Source organism: Sardina pilchardus, chromosome 6 (genome assembly GCF_963854185.1).
Source record: "Sardina pilchardus chromosome 6, fSarPil1.1, whole genome shotgun sequence".
Taxonomy (NCBI): domain Eukaryota; kingdom Metazoa; phylum Chordata; class Actinopteri; order Clupeiformes; family Clupeidae; genus Sardina; species Sardina pilchardus.
Window position 1 is genome coordinate 12,667,675 of NC_084999.1, and position 21,117 is coordinate 12,688,791.

Below are 21,117 nucleotides of genomic sequence, written 5' to 3' on the forward strand. Positions count from 1 at the left end.
GACTTGACCTGACTTACTCCTCGTCAACTTGTCTCCCTATGTACTGTAATGTAACTTTATATTTACATTCATATGTATAGGTCAGGGTCTACACAATATCAGTAGTGATGGAGGACACGTGGGTACAATTATCTGTTTATAAAAAAGGGCCAAATACCAGCTGCTCAAAACTGGAGAAAAAAAGATTTGTGTTGAATGTGTAATGCTAGAAACTAGGTCAACTGGAGGTCAGTGTGATTCATAGGCTCTCTACTACACGTATATATATAGACTCATTATTTTGTCATGGTTTGATGTTGGTCAGTAAACAAACAGGACAAGGTAGAGGTGGAAGATTCAGGCCGCACCCTCAAGCAGCTCTTAAAGTGTGTACTGTATGACAAACAAGACGTAGGCTAAGCCTCAGCCTTAGCTACAATCCAAACACTCGTCTATCTCATTAACTGGCTTTGACACTCAAAACTCAAAACTCGCATGCTTTACTTCAAGTTATTTACTCCCTGTTCTGAGGACAGTTACAGTATGTGTATGCAGAGGTAAGGGAACATGGTTGACAAGGGCACACACAAGATCTGTGGAGAAAGGTGCTATGCTTTGTAGCAAAGTCATGCACAAAACTTGTGCCAGATTTTCGCTTTTGAGGAAGGTCAGTGAAATGAGCTGTGAAACAGTTTTTAGAGGCTGCTGTGCTGAAAAGGCAAGTCAATGGTACTCACAGACTACTTGAGGTCAGATTGTCTGAAGTGACTCTGAAATGTGTGAAATATTGCCACTGTGTCTCTAGAGTGTTAGGTGTTAGTGCCTGCATCAAGGGCATGTGCGTTGGCTCGGTATGTTTGTTGGTGATTGAATCAAAAACGGCCACAGAAACGAATGAAGAAAGAATGGTGTTGTACATACACACATTTGAATGCATGATCTTAAAACTGTTATGAAGGAATGAAATAAACATATCTCAGACTCAGGAAGTCATTCTGATTTCCTGCAGAGTTGCAGTATAGCCTGCAGCACAAATGACAGTTGGTCAACTCTCTGTTCAAGGAACAGAATAAGACAATGTGGAAACGCAGCTAAAACCAGGAATCCAGATTATTAAAAATGTGTGTTTTTGTGCATGTACTGTGTGTATGTGTGTGTGTGTGTGTGTGTGTGTGTGTGTGTGTGTGTGTTTGTGTGTGTGTGTGTGTGTGTGTGTGTGTGTGTGTGTGTGTGTGTGTGTGTGTGTGTGTGTGTGTTTGTCCGAATACAACAGCACCCATTTACAGTTGGCACATTTCTCAATTCTCAAACCAGAATGGTAATTCTCAAAACGATTTATCCAGACGCCACATAATCTTATCTCATGTACAGTGTGCATCACTGAAGCAAATTCTCCCCATTTTGAACAGATAGCAATGCTTTTGTACATCCATGCAACTGATTTTGTGTTTGGCTAATAACATGTTGGTCAAAACGCACTATACTGATTACCTGAATAGTCCTCATAAATTGGCCTTAATTCATCGCTAGTGTCATTACATGCAAATGTGTTGAAGTAGCTGTCTGTTTAGCATATACCTATGCCTTGGCAACACAGTTAGTAGCGAGAGGGACAGTTATCCCCATGTAAAATACAATACAGTTTTCGCTGTTGAAAGAAAGTTATTTATCTCATATTGTTTATGGCCTGTTATACAGGCCAGTATGTGACCTGACAGACAGGAACATCAGCATGTACAGAACGATGTACAGTGGTGCACAGCAGGGGTGTTTTACAGTATAATGGTCATATTTCATTTCAACAATGCTGGAAACGCCTTGGTTTTCTTTATAGTCACAATTTCTGTCAACAGTAAAAACTACAGTATTAAACAGTTTTGCAATCAACACACAATCATTTAGCTTTGTGACTTTGTAGCTTTGAAATAGAAAATACTAACAGAGTAAACAACTGACAACATGATAAAACAGTTAGACTTGACATAAATTATGGTGTCATGACATGTCATTTTGATTGTTGGCATCTGCTTTATGAGGCTTACACAGAGAATTTTGTGTAGAGATAGATATGCGCTTTTGCAGGTTATCCACTATATGGTGCAGTTTGCACTAATTGTTTTGAGAAATATACTAACAAGCCAAATCAATAAATACACCAAAGCGAGTGAGAAATCTGTATTTATTCAGACAGCATTTATTAACCTTCAAAATACATAATGGCCAAAGACCTGTTTGCCTTGTGGGTAGTAGAATCTGAGCAAATCTTCATGGCTTTGAACCTTCCGATGTAAAATCAATGTTCAAAAAGGGACATAATGTTTTGTGAATGGTAGTGAGCCATTCGTAATGTAACCTAAGATCCTGGGTGACCGAACATTCTGTGCGGAGCAAGATATTCACAAAGGAAACACAGACAGAGAGACAGACATGCAATAGATAGATAGATATAGATACAGTAGATAGGTAGATAGATAGATAGATAGATAAAACCCTGATGTAAAAAAGTGATGTAGCAAATCAGTTATGCTGACATCTCTGGATGTATTTGATGACCATGTCATTTAGAAGCCTGGAGAAAACAAGACTTTATTCAAATCTTCATTTAGCGGATCCAGTAACGATTATTTGGTTAGATCAGGTTATGAGAGGTCCAGCTGAGGGAAGGCTGAACAACTTCTTCTACAGTATTTGAACTGGTCCAGTATTTGTGGGTTTGGTTAGATCAGGTTATGAGAGGTGTGAGGGAAGGTTAGATCACGTTACTGTATGAGAGGTCTACCTAGGGAAAGTTGAATAATTTCTTGCAGATGATCCTCACACCTTTGCCCATTAATGCAAATTGTAATTGGATTTGTGAGACAGCAAAACCTCCCACTGTCATCTGTAATGCGAGTAGACACAGCTGATCCTATTGCCAATTTATACCTCTGTGGTCATGCAGTGAGCAATTTCAGTGGTCTGAAAACCATTCAAGTCTCCTATTATTATTGTCACAGGCAGCGAGGATCCAACAGCTGCACACATGCCAAACACACACTTATTTACAATCAGTGTCTCTTTCTGTATGTGTGGCTGAACACACCTCAGTTAGATTTGTCTGACGTCAGTCCATCAAATTACCTTTTTGTTATGGCAAGCAATGTGCTGTAGGAGCTGGACTCAAAACAAAAAGCATCCCTATCAGTAAACAACATGGCAAATGGGGGACTCCACAAAGCTACTTTATCAGGTGCCAGATAAATACACAGAGAGAGCTGAGAACAAGCAAAAATAACAGAAGCCCCCCCGCCATGTGTGTTACATGGCCATCACCACCATCACAGAATAGCAGGTTATATGTTCACAGCTATCCTGTTTCTAATCAACATGTCCTGGTACTTTATTGAACACCTCAACTCAAACACGATTGCTACCTCAGAGTTCTAAATCTAACTGACATGCTTTTATTATCAACAGAACTCTATCGAAGGTTGAAAAATGGAAATTATATTATACTATATATATATATATATATATATATATATATATATATATAGGCAGAAAGGACAACAGTGCCCTCCACTGTTGAAGCTGCAAATGTTAGCTGAGCCACTGCTTCTGCTTTCATTGTATCATTGCATTCAGCCTGTTGCTAATCAGCACAAGGATCAGTCACCGCAACGCCCTCTCATGAAATGTCAGGAAATAAGTGCAAGCAGCAGAGTTGCCTGTATGTTAGCATGAAGAGAACAACTATCCTACTGTATGTTTTTGGAAGCTTAAAAAGGCTGAGACACACATATATATATATATATATATATATATATATATATATATGTATATATTTTTTTTATTTGTAAAAGTAATGTGGATATTTAATTAGGATAGCAAAGGAAATGGCAGGGCTATATCGGTCATGCAACATGCAAGTTGATTTCTGGAATAACCCCACAATGGCCTGCGGGAAAAGAACTAGATGATACTGGACATCATACTCTCTCTCTCTCTGTCTGTCTGTCTGTCTCTCTCTCTCTCTCTCTCTCTCTCTCTCACACACACACACACACACACACACACATATACTTAAACACACTCACACACTATGACAAATACTCACACACTGGGTCTTCATCCAGTGTATACTAGTAACAAGTTAACTACCAAAACCTGCACAAAACTTTTGCAAACACCAACAACACATGAACATGTGACTAACGCTACTTTGGTGATATAGTTGGCATCATCAGGTTTTCTTATATTTTCACAATATTTATGATTCTGACAACGGGCTACAACACAGAGAGAGCATTGCCTGGGTGGCTTCTGAGAACAGCATTCATTTTTGTCTGCCGTCACATGATCATGATTAGAAAATAAACACAAATATAATTTTCAAACATTATTTGAAGATGAAGGCAAAAACCAACTGACTAAAACCAATAAACAAGTAGCACATTTCAGCATAATGTTGTTTAAATATATTACCCATCACTATTTTAAAACATGCTCAATGTTTGGACCCATTTCAGTTATGAATCTATCTTGACCCTTTCAGCAGACGCTGATGGTTGAGTGATTGTGTGTTTGATACGAAAATGTGTGAAAACCCCGGAGTGAAAACCACACCATGCAGACTGCAGATGCAGAGAGAGAGAGAGTGAGTATGAGAGAGTGTGTGCCTGTGTGTGTGAGAGAGAGTGTGCACGGTCACACATTTGCTCACCATGCAATGACAGATAAGGTATCACAGAACTAAGAAGTGAAGAAGATCAGAGAGGCCATTTTTATGAAGTGGGACGAGGCTGAAAGAAATGGAACTGCTGACAGCTGTCGTTCTACTACAAGTTTTGGGCGTCTTTCAAGGTAACAGCATTTTCTAAGATTCTCATGGGTGAACTTCAGTCAGTCAGACAGCTTCGCTAGTGTGCTGCATAGCAAAGACGACCATGGGTTAATGGATTAACATACTGTATACCATACATGTACAGAGCCTTTAAGTCCATTCCGCACTTCACAAAAGAGTTTTCAACTTATTTTCACCAACATCTTATCTTACCAATGCCTTACAACTAAATGTTAAACCTTACCTTATACTATCTGACCCTACAGGCACCGAAACATCAAATCACCGGAATCACAGTCACAGCATGAATTAAACTTAACACTTCCATCTATAGTTAGAGTTAGAGTCAGAGTTAAACTGAGCCTTCAACACTCTTGTCAGGTCAGAGTGTAAGAGACAATAGTGCATGTAGATATAAAATGTCAATGCTCTATTTCTGAATGTCAAATTAGTGTTTTTCAGCCATGTAATCAACCACTTTTTAAGCAATTAGTAATGGTCGTTTGGAGTGGTGTTATCTATTTTGATGTGGTGTTATTTATTTTGGTCTGGTGATATCATTGTGTTATCAAATCTTCTTAAGTAATGTTTCTGAGTGTGTGGATTCATTAGGTTGTACTTTCTTATAGCTTCAGATGATACACTTGCTTTGCTGCTTCCTAGAAAAAACTATTACGCTTTACATCTCCAGTAATAATCACTCATTGTTTTGGTTTGCATTCAAAACATAAGAATAGGAATGTTTAACTTTGTGAAAAACAAACAAATAGTCACACAAAAAATAATTTGTGAATATATTCAGGCCTATGTTGGGCTTGTCGATATTTTGCTTGTCTGAAATCAAATGACCCATTTTTAAGTAATTTATCTGTTGATCTATCCTTTCCGCATTTTAGTCAGTTATGAGCTCATGGCCTGACCAGGAAGCATCAGCGGCCTTATACATTCTACATGAGAATTACATTCCTATCATCTCTGTTAAAGTAACACAATGGAGGAATTCCCTTTTCATCAACTTTCAATGCACTCGATACTGATTTAGCGCTAAAACTCATTATTCTCCTATAGCAACAGCCTTTCATGGCATATCGCCAAGCAACCCATATGTGCTTTGGCAATGTCCATTTTATTGTTGCCAGTGTGCCACCAGAATGAGTTTAAAAACATTATTTTAAGATGAATGAACATCATGTTGCTGTAAACTGTAACTCATTATTGTCAGGTTATGAACAAGAACAGAACAATAATTGAACTGAAACAATAAATAAATAAATAAATAAGGAGTATAGTATATAGTTCTGTATAGCCTACTATATACAGTATGTATATATATATATATATATATATATATATATATATATATATACATATACTGTATACACACACACACACACACACACACACACACACACACACACACACACACACATACATACGCGTTTGTAGTGTTTATTATCTCATAATCATATGAATTACATTAATGGGGTTAAAAATAGTACAGGATTTTAAAAGGGAATGTTTTTTAACTGCATGGTAAAATACAAAGTTGAATTAATTTGGAGGTTATATAGTTATGCCACATTTAATATGTTTAAACATGTTTCGTGTTCTAGGTTGGACAACCTGCAAAAAATTAACCAACTTTTATTGCAAGACGTTGGCAATTGCATCCATGAAAGGCATAATTTAACAAATCAGCATCCTTTTAGCAGTGTTACTGATGCTATTTCTGGTACAGTACGTTTTTGTCTGTTACCTAACTAGCTCGGTACTTTCAAGAACAAAATTAGATCAATTGCTGAAGTCCCTCTTTTTTAAAGCAAGTATACGGCCATTGTGAGTATTCCCCCATTTTGCCCTTCAGAAAAATGCTAAACTCTCGCAAACCCATCTGTATTCAGTGATGGCCTGCTTGACCCATAAGGCCTTGCCCAGCACTCCTTTTCAGTCAGAAGCATCAAGGGCAAATGCTGTGCTGAAAAGGAGTGACTGATAAACGCATCTCACAAAGGTCATAATACAATGGTCCAGACACGATCGAATCTTTAAATGCTGTTTTTCAATCGTGTGCGGACCATTGTCTATGAATATCATATCTGATATTCCCCCGAGTTACTGCTAACACAATCTCTTCTTTTCTCACTCAGCTCTTCGAAACACAAGTTATCCAGTCGAGGTGAACAACACTGACATGTCGAAGCCATTGGGGTATCACAGGAAGCCCCTGCCTGCTGATGCCGGTGGGTGGTTTTTGTTTCGTATGATTTTAACTTTGCAAGCACAGTGTGACTTGAATTCTGAAACAATATTGGGAGATAAATATGTGGATATCGACAATGAATGGTAGGCCAAGTTTATCTTAGCCCATTTGTTAAATCAATCTCATTGAGGTATGGCGTGGGTTTTTTGTGAATGTTGTTGACAGAAGTAAACATTGGTATGATTTTGTAGGGTTTTTTTCAATCATCAATAACATTTCAATTTTCAATTTACAGTTATTACTCTTCAAGGGTTTGTTGCGATTGTGGTAGCCAAAAACAACAGAAGTGCGGAAGGAATTCTCAAAAATTGAGATATTTGTGGCAATAAGAGAAAATTACAGAAAGTTGTTGAATTTGCATGGATTTACAAAGTTTTCCAAAGTTGCACATTCCAGGCTGAAATGGTTATGTATAGTTCTTATATACCCACACACACTCACTCACTCTCACACTTCAGTCAGATTCTGAGAATGACCTTGCTTGCACGCACACACACACACACACACACACACACACACACACACACTTAGTCTTTAATTAGGTAGAGAGAAAATTGCTGAAGACGGGTCTAGCTCTATTCTATGGATTCTAACCATCAATTGTGAATATACTGAAAGCTGCCAACACCAAACTAGTTACAACACTGACACACAAGCACACACACACACACACACACACACACACACACACACACACACACACACACACACACACACACACACACATATACACACACACACACACACACACACACACACTTTATTCTTTAATTAGGTAGAGAAATGTGCTAATGCCGCCACTAGCTCTATTCTACCGTAGGCTAACTAACCGTCAATCGTTGAATACACTGACGGCTGCCATCACCAAACTACAGTTACAACACTGACACACACACACGCACACACACATGCACACGCACACGCACACGCACACGCACACGCACACGCACACACACACTGGGCCCTTTGGCCCATATCACACATTTGGGTCCACAAGCCCACGGGGACCCGGGTTCAAGTCCAATCTCAGATTATCTCCTGATCCCACCCCCATCTCTCTCTCTCCCACTTGCTTTCTGTATCTCTCTTTACTGTCCTATCAGAGTAAAGGCATAAACCCCCCCCCAAAATATATATTAAAAAGTAGAGAAAAGAAACACGCACACGTACACACACACACACACACACACACACACACAGTTAAGATACTTTGCAAACTCAGAAATAAATCGATTTGAAAATGAAATCATTACTTGTGCAACTCGTGACTGCTGCTTCGTCCTCCAGAGTCCTCTATCCAAAATGCCAGAGACAATATAGTCTCTTCTCCTGGCACTAAAAGCTACTGAGTTTCTATGTGCAGTTTCTAAAACAGATGTAATGTTTTGCTCTACTACAAATCTGAGAACATCCCCCCTACCTCAGCACAACCGCACCACATTAAAAAAAAAAAAAATGTTTGGTGGCGGAGCGTCTAAAAAAAGTTTTCTTTTTTGCTTTCCTCGGGTGTCCTCCTTCAACGCTGCCACAACTTGACATTTCCACAGGAAGTGAGTCACGGGATGTGGCTCTTGCGCTCCGCTGTGCTGCTCGTGCTGTTTCACACTGGCGTGTTTGTGCGTACACACTCAAATATTGGCTCACCGCAGAGGGGCACTCGCTGTGTGTGTACTGTACACCTGAACATTAAAACATCACCACCGCACAAAGATATACTATTTTCCACTAGGTCTAATATTTCCCCTCATTATCAGCAGCTCTGTATGGTGCAATTTTCTGTGTGAAATGCTACTCTAACAAACTTGTTTCCATATTCAGGTGAACCCGGCCAGTTCAATCTGTCTGGCACCTGTGCCGGGGTGGTGATGACTCTCACTAACACACACAGATGGGTGCCGGCTGACCTCAGCCTGGCCAACCGCAGCACTGTAGCCCAGCGCATATGCAAACACCTGGGCTGTGGGGACGTTTATGAGGTCAGGCAAAACGCAACCACAGCGGCACTCAACAGCACCTGTGCCACGGACTGCGTGTTGGAAACACCCGAGCGTCTCAAATGCAACGAGAGCACCAGTGGCACCTGTTTGTACATCACTGAGATACACTGTTGTGAGTATGCGCCTCATCAAAGCACAAAAATGACACCGGTCGCACGTTACGTCCTCGTTACGATCTCATTTATCCCCTCAGCTATCCGATTGGCCAACGGCACCGACCGTTGCCAGGGCCGCGTGGAGGTGTTCAGCAACGGAACGTGGGGCACGGTGTGCGACGACGGGTGGAACTTGGCGGCCGGACACGTAGTGTGCGCCCAGCTGGGCTGTGGGTGGGCCCGTGAGGTCACCGGAGAGGGGAGGGGCTTCCCGCCTGGTTCCGGTCCCATTCACCTGGACGAGCTGAACTGCACGGGGACGGAACAACACCTGTGGCAGTGCAGGACCAACAGGACTGAACATGCCCACGACTGCGGCCACAAAGAGGATGCTGGGGTGGTGTGCACAGGTAGGTCCTCTAGGATGCTGGGGGTGGTGATGCTGGGGTGGTGTGCACAGGTAGGTCCTTTGGGATGCTGGGGTGGTGTGCACAGGTACTGTAGGTCCTTTGGGATGCTGGGGTGGTGTGCACAGGTACTGTAGGTCCTTTGGGATGCTGGGGTGGTGTGCACAGGTACTGTAGGTCCTCCAGGATGCTGGGGTGGTGTGCACAGGTACTGTAGGTCCTTTGGGATGCTGGGGTGGTGTGCACAGGTAGGTCCTCTAGGATGCTGGGGGTGGTGATGCTGGGGTGGTGTGCACAGCACAGGTATGTCCTCCAGGATGCTGGGGGTGGTGATGCTGGGGTGGTGTGCACAGGTACTGTAGGTCCTCCAGGATGCTGGGGTGGTGTGCACAGGTACTGTAGGTCCTTTGGGATGCTGGGGTGGTGTGCACAGGTAGGTCCTCCAGGATGCTGGGGTGGTGTGCACAGGTACTGTAGGTCCTTTGGGATGCTGGGGTGGTGTGCACAGGTAGGTCCTCCAGGATGCTGGGGTGGTGTGGACAGGTAGGTCCTTCTGTTTGAAGAAGGGCCGTCAGGGCCTGAAACGTTACTTAATAAATAAAAAAGGAACTTTATTGGGAGCCCTCTGATGTGCGGATCTTCACTTTTTCTTTGAAACGTACATTGTTGATCCTTCACCCGAATAACTTGGATGTGCGTGATTCAACTCTGCTTTTGTAGGCCCTCTGGTGAGACCATGAATGAATCTGACTGCTGGGGGCCTGTAGTGTGACTGCTATCTGTCTGCATGAGATGGCCGATATGCCTTTACAGAGCATCATTAGAACACAGACAGAATTTGGCATTTAGTTCATCCCATAGACTGTAGTCTATGGTTCATCCTGGCCTCAGTTCACTGATCTCTCTTACTGTATGTCCCCCTTAGTGTGGCTGAGGTCAGGCTATTGTGAAATGAATGAATATAAATATTGAATGCAGCCATTTCAAGCTGTCTGAAGATGAGACTGGTAGCCTGGGGCATTTGATATTCAGAGTTAGGTCCCCACACTTTCATTATTCAAATACTCTAAAGTCAGCGAACAGATGGTCTCTTCTAAAGGGCTTATGGTTCAAAAGCCATACATTTTTATCTGGGCTTGCAGTAGTTCTCAGAAATAACAATTTGGACGTGCTTAAGTGTAAATCACTGATAGCAGAGAGTTTTTTTGTTAAGCACAAAGATGAACATAGATTTATTTGTAGAAAGAGTTCTGACAAAAGCAAAATAATGGACAAGTATGAATACAAAATGTAAACTAAACTGAATGGAAAATGAAAAAGCAATCATAACAACATCTGTTAGAGGGCCACATGAACCACTAATCCTTTTTGTCACATAGGAGACCTTCAGCCTCCCTTCTCCCTTCTGCATACCACGCAGTCTCAACCCAACTGGACCACAGGTACCCTTTATCCTACTATGCCATGCAGTATACAATCACTAACGATACCAACACTCTGCCCTACCCTTCACTCAGCATGCTTCTGATCACCATAATTAACATACTCATCATACGTATGTGCTAATTTGCCCTACATGCTCTACTCTGATCCTTTTGAAGTAGGGTTTCATTAATTCAGTTCTATGGCATTCCAATTCATTCACACTTCTGACAGCAAACTACTAGAACAGAAACTAAACTGCAGTCTTTCAGTGCCAACACAACACAACACAACACAACACAACACATCAGCCTGGGAAAGTGCTTCTACAACAGCACTATCTGCAGCATGGTGCAAATGCAGAAGCGGTTTCCTTTCCCGTCCTTTCTAGGTGCAGCCACGTCGGCCTCCCTGGAGGCGGCCGCACCCCAACGCGGACTGCAAGCTGCAGTAGCAGGCTGCATCGTGCTGTCAGTGGCTCTGATCTTGGTGCTGGCCTCCAATGTCATACTCTGTAGGCGGCAAAAGAGCAGAACAGGTGAGATGCCGTTTTTTTAGTGGCGAGGCCTCGTTTGCTTTGAGATTGAGACACAGCCATTAGTCGAAACTCGAGTTGTGAAGTCTTGTGAAAAGTGATGATAGCATCATGAGGACATCTGTCGAAGGAAAATCTGCTCACACTTGCATCACAATAATCTGCTCACAATTGCATCATACTGTAACCGTAAATAGTTCTAATGAACACCCTGCGGCATACGTTGTCTTGATGTTAGACGTAGCAGTGGGTTCTGATGTGCTGAAAGGAACTTTCTTTCCACCCGATAGCACGTGTGATCCATCAAACATACGATGGTTCCACCTCAAACATTATAAGGGAACGGAGTGAGCAGGAAGAGCCTGATGTCAACCTGCTCAGAGTCACCACAGAAGACGCTCCAAGTCAAGGTCTGTTCTTAGAAGGAACCAGAATAGGCTTCACTAACTATCCCAAATGTTTTATTTTTTGCTACACATGACCAGTATAGGCCTACTTTAAAAGAGAGATGAGTAGCATATAGACCACAAAGTCTGAAGTCTGTTCAGATTTGACAAACAGAGGTGAAGGTTTCTGGTACACTTTGTTCTTAGTTCTTAAACTTACAGTTTTTGTGTAAAAATGGTCTATTGCTCACTTTAAACTGTATATAAAATGACAAGCCACAAGGCAGTAGCCACAAACTTTGGCCTCTGCTTGCAAAGTTTGAACGCACTACAGGCTTCAAGCTCTATGATTTCTCATTCCGTAGTGTACCCTCCAACTCCAAAATACTCTGTTGCCCGCCGGCCACCATCAGCAGACGACAGCTCCTCCACCAGCTCCTGTGACTCAGATGAGATGAATTACTACATAAAGCCTCTTGCTGTGATGCCAAGCGGTAGGTCTCCATTCAATCAAGGGCATACAAAGCATTTTGAGCTTGAAAGAGAGGCTGGGGCTTTGGCCAGTACAGTGTTGCTGAGGTGATTTATTTCCCTTCAAGCTCCCGAGGCTCCACACAGCCCAGGCCCGGTATCAAAGGAGATAATCAATGAGAATGATCAACCAGGAGCCGGTAAGCCTTTCATTCATTCCTGTTTCCCTTCTGAAAAAACAGTTATTCAGTTTGTGTGGTCACATCGAGAGATTTGACTAAAGAAATGCCAATGGTGTGTGTGTGTAGTACACAGAGGTTCACACTCTCTAACAGTCACAGTGAACCACACCAACAACCACAGTGGATTTTCCTTTCAATGTTACAGACTCGGATTCGGAGAGCGGAGATGACTATGAAAACACAGGCATAGAAATCCAAAATCTTTTAGAATCAGGTCAGTTTTCCCACATACTGTTGACCTTGGAGTCCCATCTTTTTTAAACTGGCCTTTCACTCTGGATATCAATTTAATCCAGTCCAGACCAATTATACTGTATATATATATATATATATATATATATATATACTGTATATCTCAAGCCCCTGTGTTGGCCTTTGTTGATTCATGATTACTTTGACTTGAGTTTCACATTTCACACATCTGACCGACTGCTAATTAACTGGCTCGTTTCTAAAAAATAGAGAATACTTGGACTCCCAATGACTTACAGAACCTCCCATCTGCCCATGACCCACACAACTTGCAGAGGGCAGCAAGCAGTGAGTATGAATGAACGTGAAAAATTGTGGCAATTAAATTGTAATGGCTGAGCACTACTTTGCTAATAATTGGTCAAACTAGTACCAGTTGTTTAAAGTTAAACGGCACATCCACATCAAAATGATTAAACATTTGTCACAATACTTTTGAGTGGATGTTTCAAATTGAATGGTAAAAGACTCACAGTTTGAGTCTGACAGTCTGGCAACACTATTAATTATCTTCTCTGGCACACAGCCGAGTCTTTGGAGTCGAGTGGCTCATCCTCTGATGAAGACTATCAAAACGTGGCCTTCCACAGGGAGTCGACTCTTCCATATCCAGGTGAGATCCGTAAGAAGTGCCATGTGTCCCTAGTTTAAAAACAAAAACAAAAAAACAATCTAACTAGGGATTTCGTGTTTTGCTATTCTTCACAAGAATGCCAGCGAAGCTCTGAACAACTAATGTCCTTACCTACAAATGGAAACTATAGTGGATCCAATCACTACAGTAGTCATATCCCTGAAAGCCACTGTGATCAAGGTCCGTATAATATCCTTTTGACATTACATTTCTACTTTCATGTTAATCTTGTTAGTACCCTACATACTGCAGCCACTATAACAAGGGACTGAATGCACATTCAGTTAACGCACAAGGAAGTGACAGACTCTCCTAAGGCTCTTGGAAGTAACTAAGAACTGTGATGTTCATTTTCTCTCACTGTCAAATGATAAAAGTATGAAAATACATTAAGAAATGCCATACTCTTACAGGGCCTTAAGATTGAAATGGGTCATTTCCTAAAATTAATTAAGTTTAAGAATCCTAAATTATCTTTTGGATCTCTCTCTAGATGACTCGTCTAGCACATCTTCGGGGTATTCCTATGAGAACGTGCCGGCAGTAAGCAAAGCAGACTGTTCCCGCCCAACACACGAAGACCCAGCAGATCAGTCGTCTTCAGACAGCGACTATGACCAAGTGGCCATAACGCCGCCACCTTAACTTATTATGCACATTTGAAGATTACGGGAGCAGCTGCAACAAAATGGAAGAAGAGCACAGCCAAGGTTCCATAGATAGTGTTATTTATTTGGTCTCCGTCATACGGACACATCTGTTTTTCTATTTACCTCTCATAAACTCTCTCTCCCACACACGCACGCACGCATGCACACACACACACACACACACACACACACACACACAATGCAACTAATGCAACGAAAGAAGAGAAAGTATATATACAAAAAACAAACCTAGTCAATTTATCTTTGTTTTTTCCAGATTAGATTACAGGTTTGAAAAAACATAAACGTAACACTTAAATTCTTGAAACAAACCTACACTCACACACAGTCACAGTTCTCAGTGAATAAAACATATACAATCAAACATATCTGATGCATCTCAGAACTTATTTGGTCTCGTTTTGGCAATTTAGCATCTTCTTGCGGAGTTGCTGCATTGCAAGGAATAATCAAAAATATACTGTACCCTCTATCCTCTATACTCGATAATTATCATCTTGTAACAATACTGTGAATGCTTTACAGTGTATCTCTATGTAGTGAGTCTCCTCTCTTCCGATTCTTATAATGTATAACATTTTTATCATTACAGCTGACAATACAGTGTGTAGTCCCTTTCCACGCACCTTTCTCAGTGAAGGGGGCAAACGGTTTCCATTTTTCCTTGTAATGAGCGGCCATCAAAGCCAGTGTTAATGATACTCTATTATTAGACTGAGGCTGAATCAGTCGCTGTTCTTGAAGAAAGAAGCCTTTAATTTACTGAGAAATATATGGAAACTATGAGAAAAGAACACAACACAAGCGTACCGCAACGGTAAAAAGACTGTGCCCAATCACTACAATTCTTTGCTACATAGGTAAAAAAAATGACAGAAAAGACACACACACACATCTGATGTTGCCAACACATGAAAACATGAAAGTGCACAGAGAAGACAAAAAAAAAAAAAAAAAACACAGACCCGTGTTGAAATGATGCTACACTTGATGTGTTGACATTCTTGTGCCTTCTTTTGGGGGTTGAATGTCACGTATCGTGCTTGCCGCAGACCCATTTGAGCTGGGGTTGGTCCCTGAGATCTGTGAGCGCCACAGCTGAATGCCAACTGCATTGGCATGCGTATGCCCGTGCTCCCCTACGTCTCCTCAGCTTGGCCCGTAGTCGGTGGCAGTCCGGCATATTATTCCTGGAGATTACAAAAAAAACCCTAATCAAACTCTCTTCACTGCTTACGTGCCTTTGAGCGTGCACACATACACACACACACGTACACACACGTGTTCACACACACACACACACACACACACACACACACACACACACACACACACACACACACACACACACACACACACACACACACACACACACACACACACACACACACACAATAGCTGACATGGCCTCGTTGTGGCTGTCCAAAACATTTCAATAAATACAAAAACTCAAGTACTCAAAGTACTCAATGGACAAGACCAATGGAGTTGTTCCTCTAAATAGGGTTATTTGTCTTCCTAACTGTCCAATCTTTCTGTTCAAAAAATAAATAAAACCATATTAACACCATATTAACTGGCCCCCTGTATTAACCTCATAGCGGAAGAAATTTTGCAAAATCAATGTATGAGCCGCGGCTAATAGTAGGGAAATTACGGTATAGAACTTGCCATACCACTTTCACAGGCTTTCTTGATGTCGTCGTTATTTTCGGACCTACTTCGAACAGTTTGTCGGTGTGAAATAATTAACCTGGACCATTTTACATTTTTTACATCTGTGAGCTACTCACTGATGACACATATAGGATGCTTTGCATCTTGGTGCAGGAGTGCAAGAAGCAGGCTTGCAACTTACAGTCCTAACCCACAACACAGTGTGAGTGATTCACTGTGTCTGAGGCTAGACTAAACAAAGCCAATGAAGAGATGCAGGCATGTGGAAAGTGCTATTGCACCTTATAAAGAAGGCAAGATAGGGCGCCAGAAATAGAATCTAAATCTTGAGCCTGTCGAGTCTGGGACATTGAAAAAGATGCGCTGTGAGATGCACAATTTCACAAAAGGCATTTCATTATTATCAGTAAAGATATTCATGCACAGCCATCACTTCTCTAACTCTCCTATTGCTGAGTGGAAAGGATGTCTGCATGTGGTATTATTACCTAATAATAATAATAATAATAATAATAATAGAAAAACTCATTGCCTCACAACACTGTTATTAATATCAGAGCATTTAGACCCCCTGGTTGGATCACAACCTAAAAATGTAATTTTACTGAAAGTCTCAAATCAAAAGTTGCTTGTCAAAATATGGTATTGCTCGTGTGTGTGGCAGCAACCGTGTAACACTATGCAATGGATATAAATCAATACTGCTTTTCCTGTGGAAAGATGAAAGAGAAAAGCTGATATCATCACGGTGGTTGTGAAGGACAACATTGGACCCATTCATCCATCTTACCTAAAGAAGAGGTAATCACATGTGGAGTCCCACTCGTGATCATCAAATGAAGCGATTCGAAAATCACAGGAGATGCACCTGAGCTGGTCACATACCCTAAGGCACAGAAGAGAAGAAAGGAGGACAATAAGGATCATCCTATAGCTAAATGCAGTCAGATATTGTGCTATTCATCACAACTTACTGGGCATGGGCAATCTCAGTTTATGCTACACTATGCAACAATCTGTCAATTATTGAGGTGGTTTCATCAAGCAACTAGGTTTGGTGTCATGTGAAGGTCCGATAAACACACATCTATTCCCACTACTAGCCATCCAGGACATGCATTATGCACTACAGTAAAGTGTTCTGGAAATCTGAAAGAAAACCTTTGCTGTAGCCTACACAGCAGCACAACATTGCTGACTATGTCGCCAAAAGACACCAGTGTGTAGAAATACGGGAGAGTGAGAGAGGAGTGGCAAGAGCCATGAACAGTTTTTCTAACGATATCTTTCACATTTCTCATCCAAACAACGTCGAAACTCGAAAATTGTGCCCTTAGCAAGACACTCGTAGGTGTCAAATCATTTGGGCAAAGTGTTTGAGAAATATGCAAACAGACACAGAGATGATCCTGGAATTAATGGATAAATGACAACTGCTGTCTAATTCGCTGTCTTCATGCTATTAAGGTAAAGTGACAAAACCGGGGACACAATCCCAAAAATATGGAAAAAACGGGGACATTATCAGTTTGACCATCAATCTGAGTGAACAAGTTTGATCTTAAAAAAACAGGGACATAGGTAGTTTTTCTGTATTTTCCCGGGGTCTGGCAACCAAAAACCGGGACTGTCCCCTGAAACCCAGGACATCTGGTCACCCTATATTAAGGCAATGAACTTCACATAGGGAGCTGTAAATGTCAGCATGTGCTCAAAGCTAAAAAGGTCATTCTTCTGAACAGGCATCAACTACCTTTGTGAGTTGCTTGTTCCTACACCTGATGGTATAGTACTGCCACCAACAAACACTGGACAGCATCTGTGAAACATATGAACTGTGATCAGACACCACATGAGGAAATGCATTCATGCTACATTAATACCATACAGTACGTGAAAATCAGTGGCATAGCCTACCTTCTTTTCTGTGTCACTAGGTCCTTGGGGCCACTTCTGACTGCTTTGCCAACCTGAGAAACAAGGACGATTTTAGACACTGCAAGAAGCATGTATCAAAGGTGATATAGCTGCTAACAATCCTTTATCCTCCAAGTAGCTATGACATTAGAAAACAGAAATGATCACGTTGACAACAACGAAGGAAACGCTAACGTCTTGTCAATATTAGCCTACTTTAGAATTGGTTGATCTGTTTCTGACATCATCTTCGTTGTTGTCATCGTCTAGTAACTCATCGAGCAGCATGTCGATGTCGTCGTTTTCATCTCTTGTTGCGTCCCGCTTGATTTTGCTTCAAAATAAGAAATGTTATCATTAAATATCCTCAATTCGTACTTAGGTTGTTCACTTTAGAAATAACCATCAGCGCGTTAGCTAACCCTAAGGATTTATTGTTTGGGAAACAATAACAGAACAAGAACCCACACCGAACCACTCATCTGAAACCAGCAAGATCGATAACCATACGCTAATTCTTCCACGCAAAAGATCTTGCCTGCAAGCTTAAACTTTAACACTACACTGTTACTTACTGTTATAACAACATTACTATCCAGACTCATCAATTTGAGGCTAGCTAGTTTTGTAGTCCACTAGCTTAGCTTAGCCTCTGGCAGGTCATGATATAACGCTAGCGTTCAGGTTAGCCAGTGTAGACAGAAATTCGGTGACGTTTTATTTTCAAGTTAGCTTTTGTGTCTTGTGTTGGCTACTTTGTGACAGGACATGCTAGTTTAGTGTTCACTGTTAACGTTACACTGTAGCACTACATAGCAACCGTATTCCCAGCTTGTTATCGATGGTAATTTCCCAAGATGACTCGCGCAGGTAACCTTAACGTTAATTGTACATTTGCAGGGTTAACGTTACCGAGGTAAGTCTTGTTCTTCGGAGGCCTGGTCCACTTCATTGTGTTGACCTGGTGGTAATGAAATGTCGTGGCAAAACTTTGCTTCCACTTCGTCGAGCAGTTCGTCCAGATCATCTGCCATCATCATTTCGTGAGGACAAGCATGGAAACTTTTGTTGCCACTTGCCACATGACCAGCTTCAGAATGCGGGTCAATCCTGACACCTAGTGGACTTGTTTCGCATCGCCGTCTGCTGTTGATAGTAGTGTGATAGCGTTCCATTGTAGCGCTCGCCATGTCTGCTGGTCTGTGCCACATAATTTTGTTCATGTTGTAGGCTATTCATTTTAATCAACGCTAATTGAATTGAAACTAATTAATCGAAATGACAAACACTTTGCAATTGCCATGTTTTTATTTATTCCATTTTGCAATGAATCCTGGAGCTGTGATTCAGTGTGGAGCATCTGTCACAGAACATCTGATGCCCTCCTGTTTCAGATGCTCCACCATCACCCCAGTCCCCCCAAATCCCCCCAAATCCACCATCACAGGATTAAATGACTATGGGCCTGTTGCCCTGACATCTGTGGTCCAAGAAATCTTTTGAAAGACTGGTGGTGTGCCATCTGAAGGACATAACAGGACCCCTGCTGGACCCCCTGCAGTTTGCCTACAAACAGGTCGGTGGATGATGCCGTCAATATGGGACTGCAATTCATCCTGCACCACCTCGAGTCCCCAGGGACGTATGCCAGGATCCTGTTTGTGAACTTCAGTTTGGCTTTCAACACCATCATGCCTGTCTGGTCGGTCTATCAGTACAGGCGCCCCACAGGGGTGTGTCCTTTCTCTGCTGCTCTTCCCCCTCTACACTATAATGATTGCACCTCAAAGAGCCCATCTGTAAAACTCCTGAAGTCTGCAGATGACACCACCGTCATTGGTTTGATCCAGGATGGTGAGTCTGCTTACTGATAGGAGGTGAAGCACTGCGAAGACTGTGGAGATGACAGTGGACTCTAGGCAAAGTCCCCCCACCCTCCCACCCCCCTCGCCATTCAGAACGACACAGTGTTGTCCAATGTGGATTCCTTTTAGGTTCCTGGGATCAAACATCATAGGTACAATTAACTCAACAGAACACCTTTGAATTAGAATGGAAACTGAGAGCCAGTCTCCTCGTCCACCATCAGTGTGTGACCTCACAAACGCGCTTCTGGAAGAATTTTTGAAAATTCCCAGAAACAGACTCGTAAACCTTGTGGAAAGCCTTCCCAGAAGAGTTGAAGCTGTTATAGCTGCAAAGAGTAAACCGACATCATATTAAACCCTATGGATTAAGAATGGGATGTCACTTAAGTTCATATGCGAGTCAAGGCAGGTGACCTTACCTTTACTAATACTTTTGGCAATATAGTGCATGCATGGATTTTTTTTTTTTTCAGGAAGCCAGTGTAGCGCCTCTACTCTGGGTAATAATAATGGGCTACAAGAATTAGCCTACACAGCATGAATCTATGCTTAGGCTGGAAATACAGCAGCGAGTTAAAAGGGATAAGAAAGGGGAATGGAAATATCCTTGGGCCTTATGAAGCTAGGTTCGCTACTGGAGAAGCAGTAGATTGACATACAACAGAGTCAATGTATATAAATAAAAACAATAATTTATTAACCAATAATAAAGGATAGGGAGAGTTCAGGTTATATACTCAATTCTGGTTAAGTATGTAGGCCTATAGCATATCTAATAATAATTATATATATATTATTTATATAAAATAATAAAAAAACATAAATAGTCAAATGAACAAAGAAAAGCAGAGCTCTGAAAATAAAAATAGGCAATGTCCACAAAAAAATGCAAAAAGGGAAAAATGGATGGTCCTTGGGATAGAGGGTAAAAAAAAGGGGGAAATGGTAAAGGAACAGTCCAAGGGAGTGTCGAGTGTTTTTGATCAGTGTAAGTGACGGCTTATCTGGGGTAGGGCAGGAGGTCCGGTCTTCTAGGGTTGCTCCAGGTTCAAGGGGATCAGGTCAGGATCGGGTGGGTAGGCTCGCCATCAAGGGTTCAGTCAGGATTCATAACATATAAAAAAAAAAAACAATCGGAGTGTCACGGGGAAGAATGCAGACTTTCTTGACGAAAAAGAAGATCGTCAAGAAAAGGAGTTGATACAGTAGAGATGATTCAGGAAGGTGAAAGAAAGGTGAAAGATGAGTGATTAATCAAGAAGTTCACGGGGAATTCAAACGGGTGGAGGTCTCAAAGCCAGGAATCAAAAAAGTGAAAAGTCGATAGGAAAGCTTAAACAGAACGGTCGCCTAGCAACCAGCACTCCATGAGATGCAACAACTGGAGCAGTGCAACAGAAACAAATGTTTTCATGTGTATTGTGTACTGTATGTGTGTTGTGTATGTGTCTCTGGTAACCAACCAGAGGTGGGTTACACCCT

At 41.7% G+C, this 21,117-nt stretch overlaps 2 protein-coding genes across 3 annotated transcripts; one reads left to right on the forward strand and one right to left on the reverse strand.

Moving 5' to 3' along the window:
- Positions 1-4,629: 4,629 nt before the first annotated feature.
- LOC134082634 (T-cell differentiation antigen CD6) lies at positions 4,630-14,349 on the forward strand. The gene is made up of 14 exons (XM_062538490.1): positions 4,630-4,821; positions 6,949-7,041; positions 8,880-9,170; positions 9,252-9,563; positions 10,940-11,002; positions 11,374-11,520; positions 11,808-11,927; positions 12,269-12,397; positions 12,503-12,574; positions 12,762-12,830; positions 13,079-13,156; positions 13,395-13,481; positions 13,578-13,682; positions 13,996-14,349. Exons 1-14 carry the CDS (start codon positions 4,770-4,772, stop codon positions 14,145-14,147), a joined length of 1,770 nt encoding a protein of 589 aa, XP_062394474.1. The 5' UTR covers positions 4,630-4,769; the 3' UTR covers positions 14,148-14,349.
- cfap418 (cilia and flagella associated protein 418) lies at positions 10,769-18,842 on the reverse strand. 2 transcript variants are annotated; one of them, XR_009939643.1, is made up of 8 exons: positions 18,680-18,842; positions 17,984-18,101; positions 17,768-17,820; positions 17,604-17,669; positions 16,641-16,736; positions 15,139-15,363; positions 13,342-13,510; positions 10,769-11,494 (listed from the first exon to the last, which is right to left on the reverse strand). XR_009939643.1 is itself a non-coding variant. In XM_062538491.1 (6 exons), exons 1-6 carry the CDS (start codon positions 18,805-18,807, stop codon positions 15,204-15,206), a joined length of 621 nt encoding a protein of 206 aa, XP_062394475.1. In that variant the 5' UTR covers positions 18,808-18,842; the 3' UTR covers positions 14,638-15,203. The 2 variants fall into 2 exon arrangements, 1 of the variants encoding a protein (XP_062394475.1); XM_062538491.1 differs by lacking the exons at positions 10,769-11,494; positions 13,342-13,510 and having other exon boundaries at positions 14,638-15,363.
- Positions 18,843-21,117: the final 2,275 nt, after the last annotated feature.

Coding starts and splice junctions, on each gene's coding strand:
- LOC134082634 (XM_062538490.1), top strand. CDS start 4,770: ATGGAACTGCTGACAGCTGTCGTTCTACTACAAGTTTTGGGCGTCTTT. Junction 4,822..6,948: donor AGTTTTGGGCGTCTTTCAAG/GTAACAGCATTT, acceptor TTTCTCACTCAG/CTCTTCGAAACACAAGTTAT. Junction 12,398..12,502: donor TCTTGCTGTGATGCCAAGCG/GTAGGTCTCCAT, acceptor TTTCCCTTCAAG/CTCCCGAGGCTCCACACAGC.
- cfap418 (XM_062538491.1), bottom strand. CDS start 18,807: ATGATGATGGCAGATGATCTGGACGAACTGCTCGACGAAGTGGAAGCA. Junction 17,821..17,983: donor ACAGATCAACCAATTCTAAA/GTAGGCTAATAT, acceptor CTTGTTTCTCAG/GTTGGCAAAGCAGTCAGAAG. Junction 15,364..16,640: donor TGTGATTACCTCTTCTTTAG/GTAAGATGGATG, acceptor TGTAATCTCCAG/GAATAATATGCCGGACTGCC.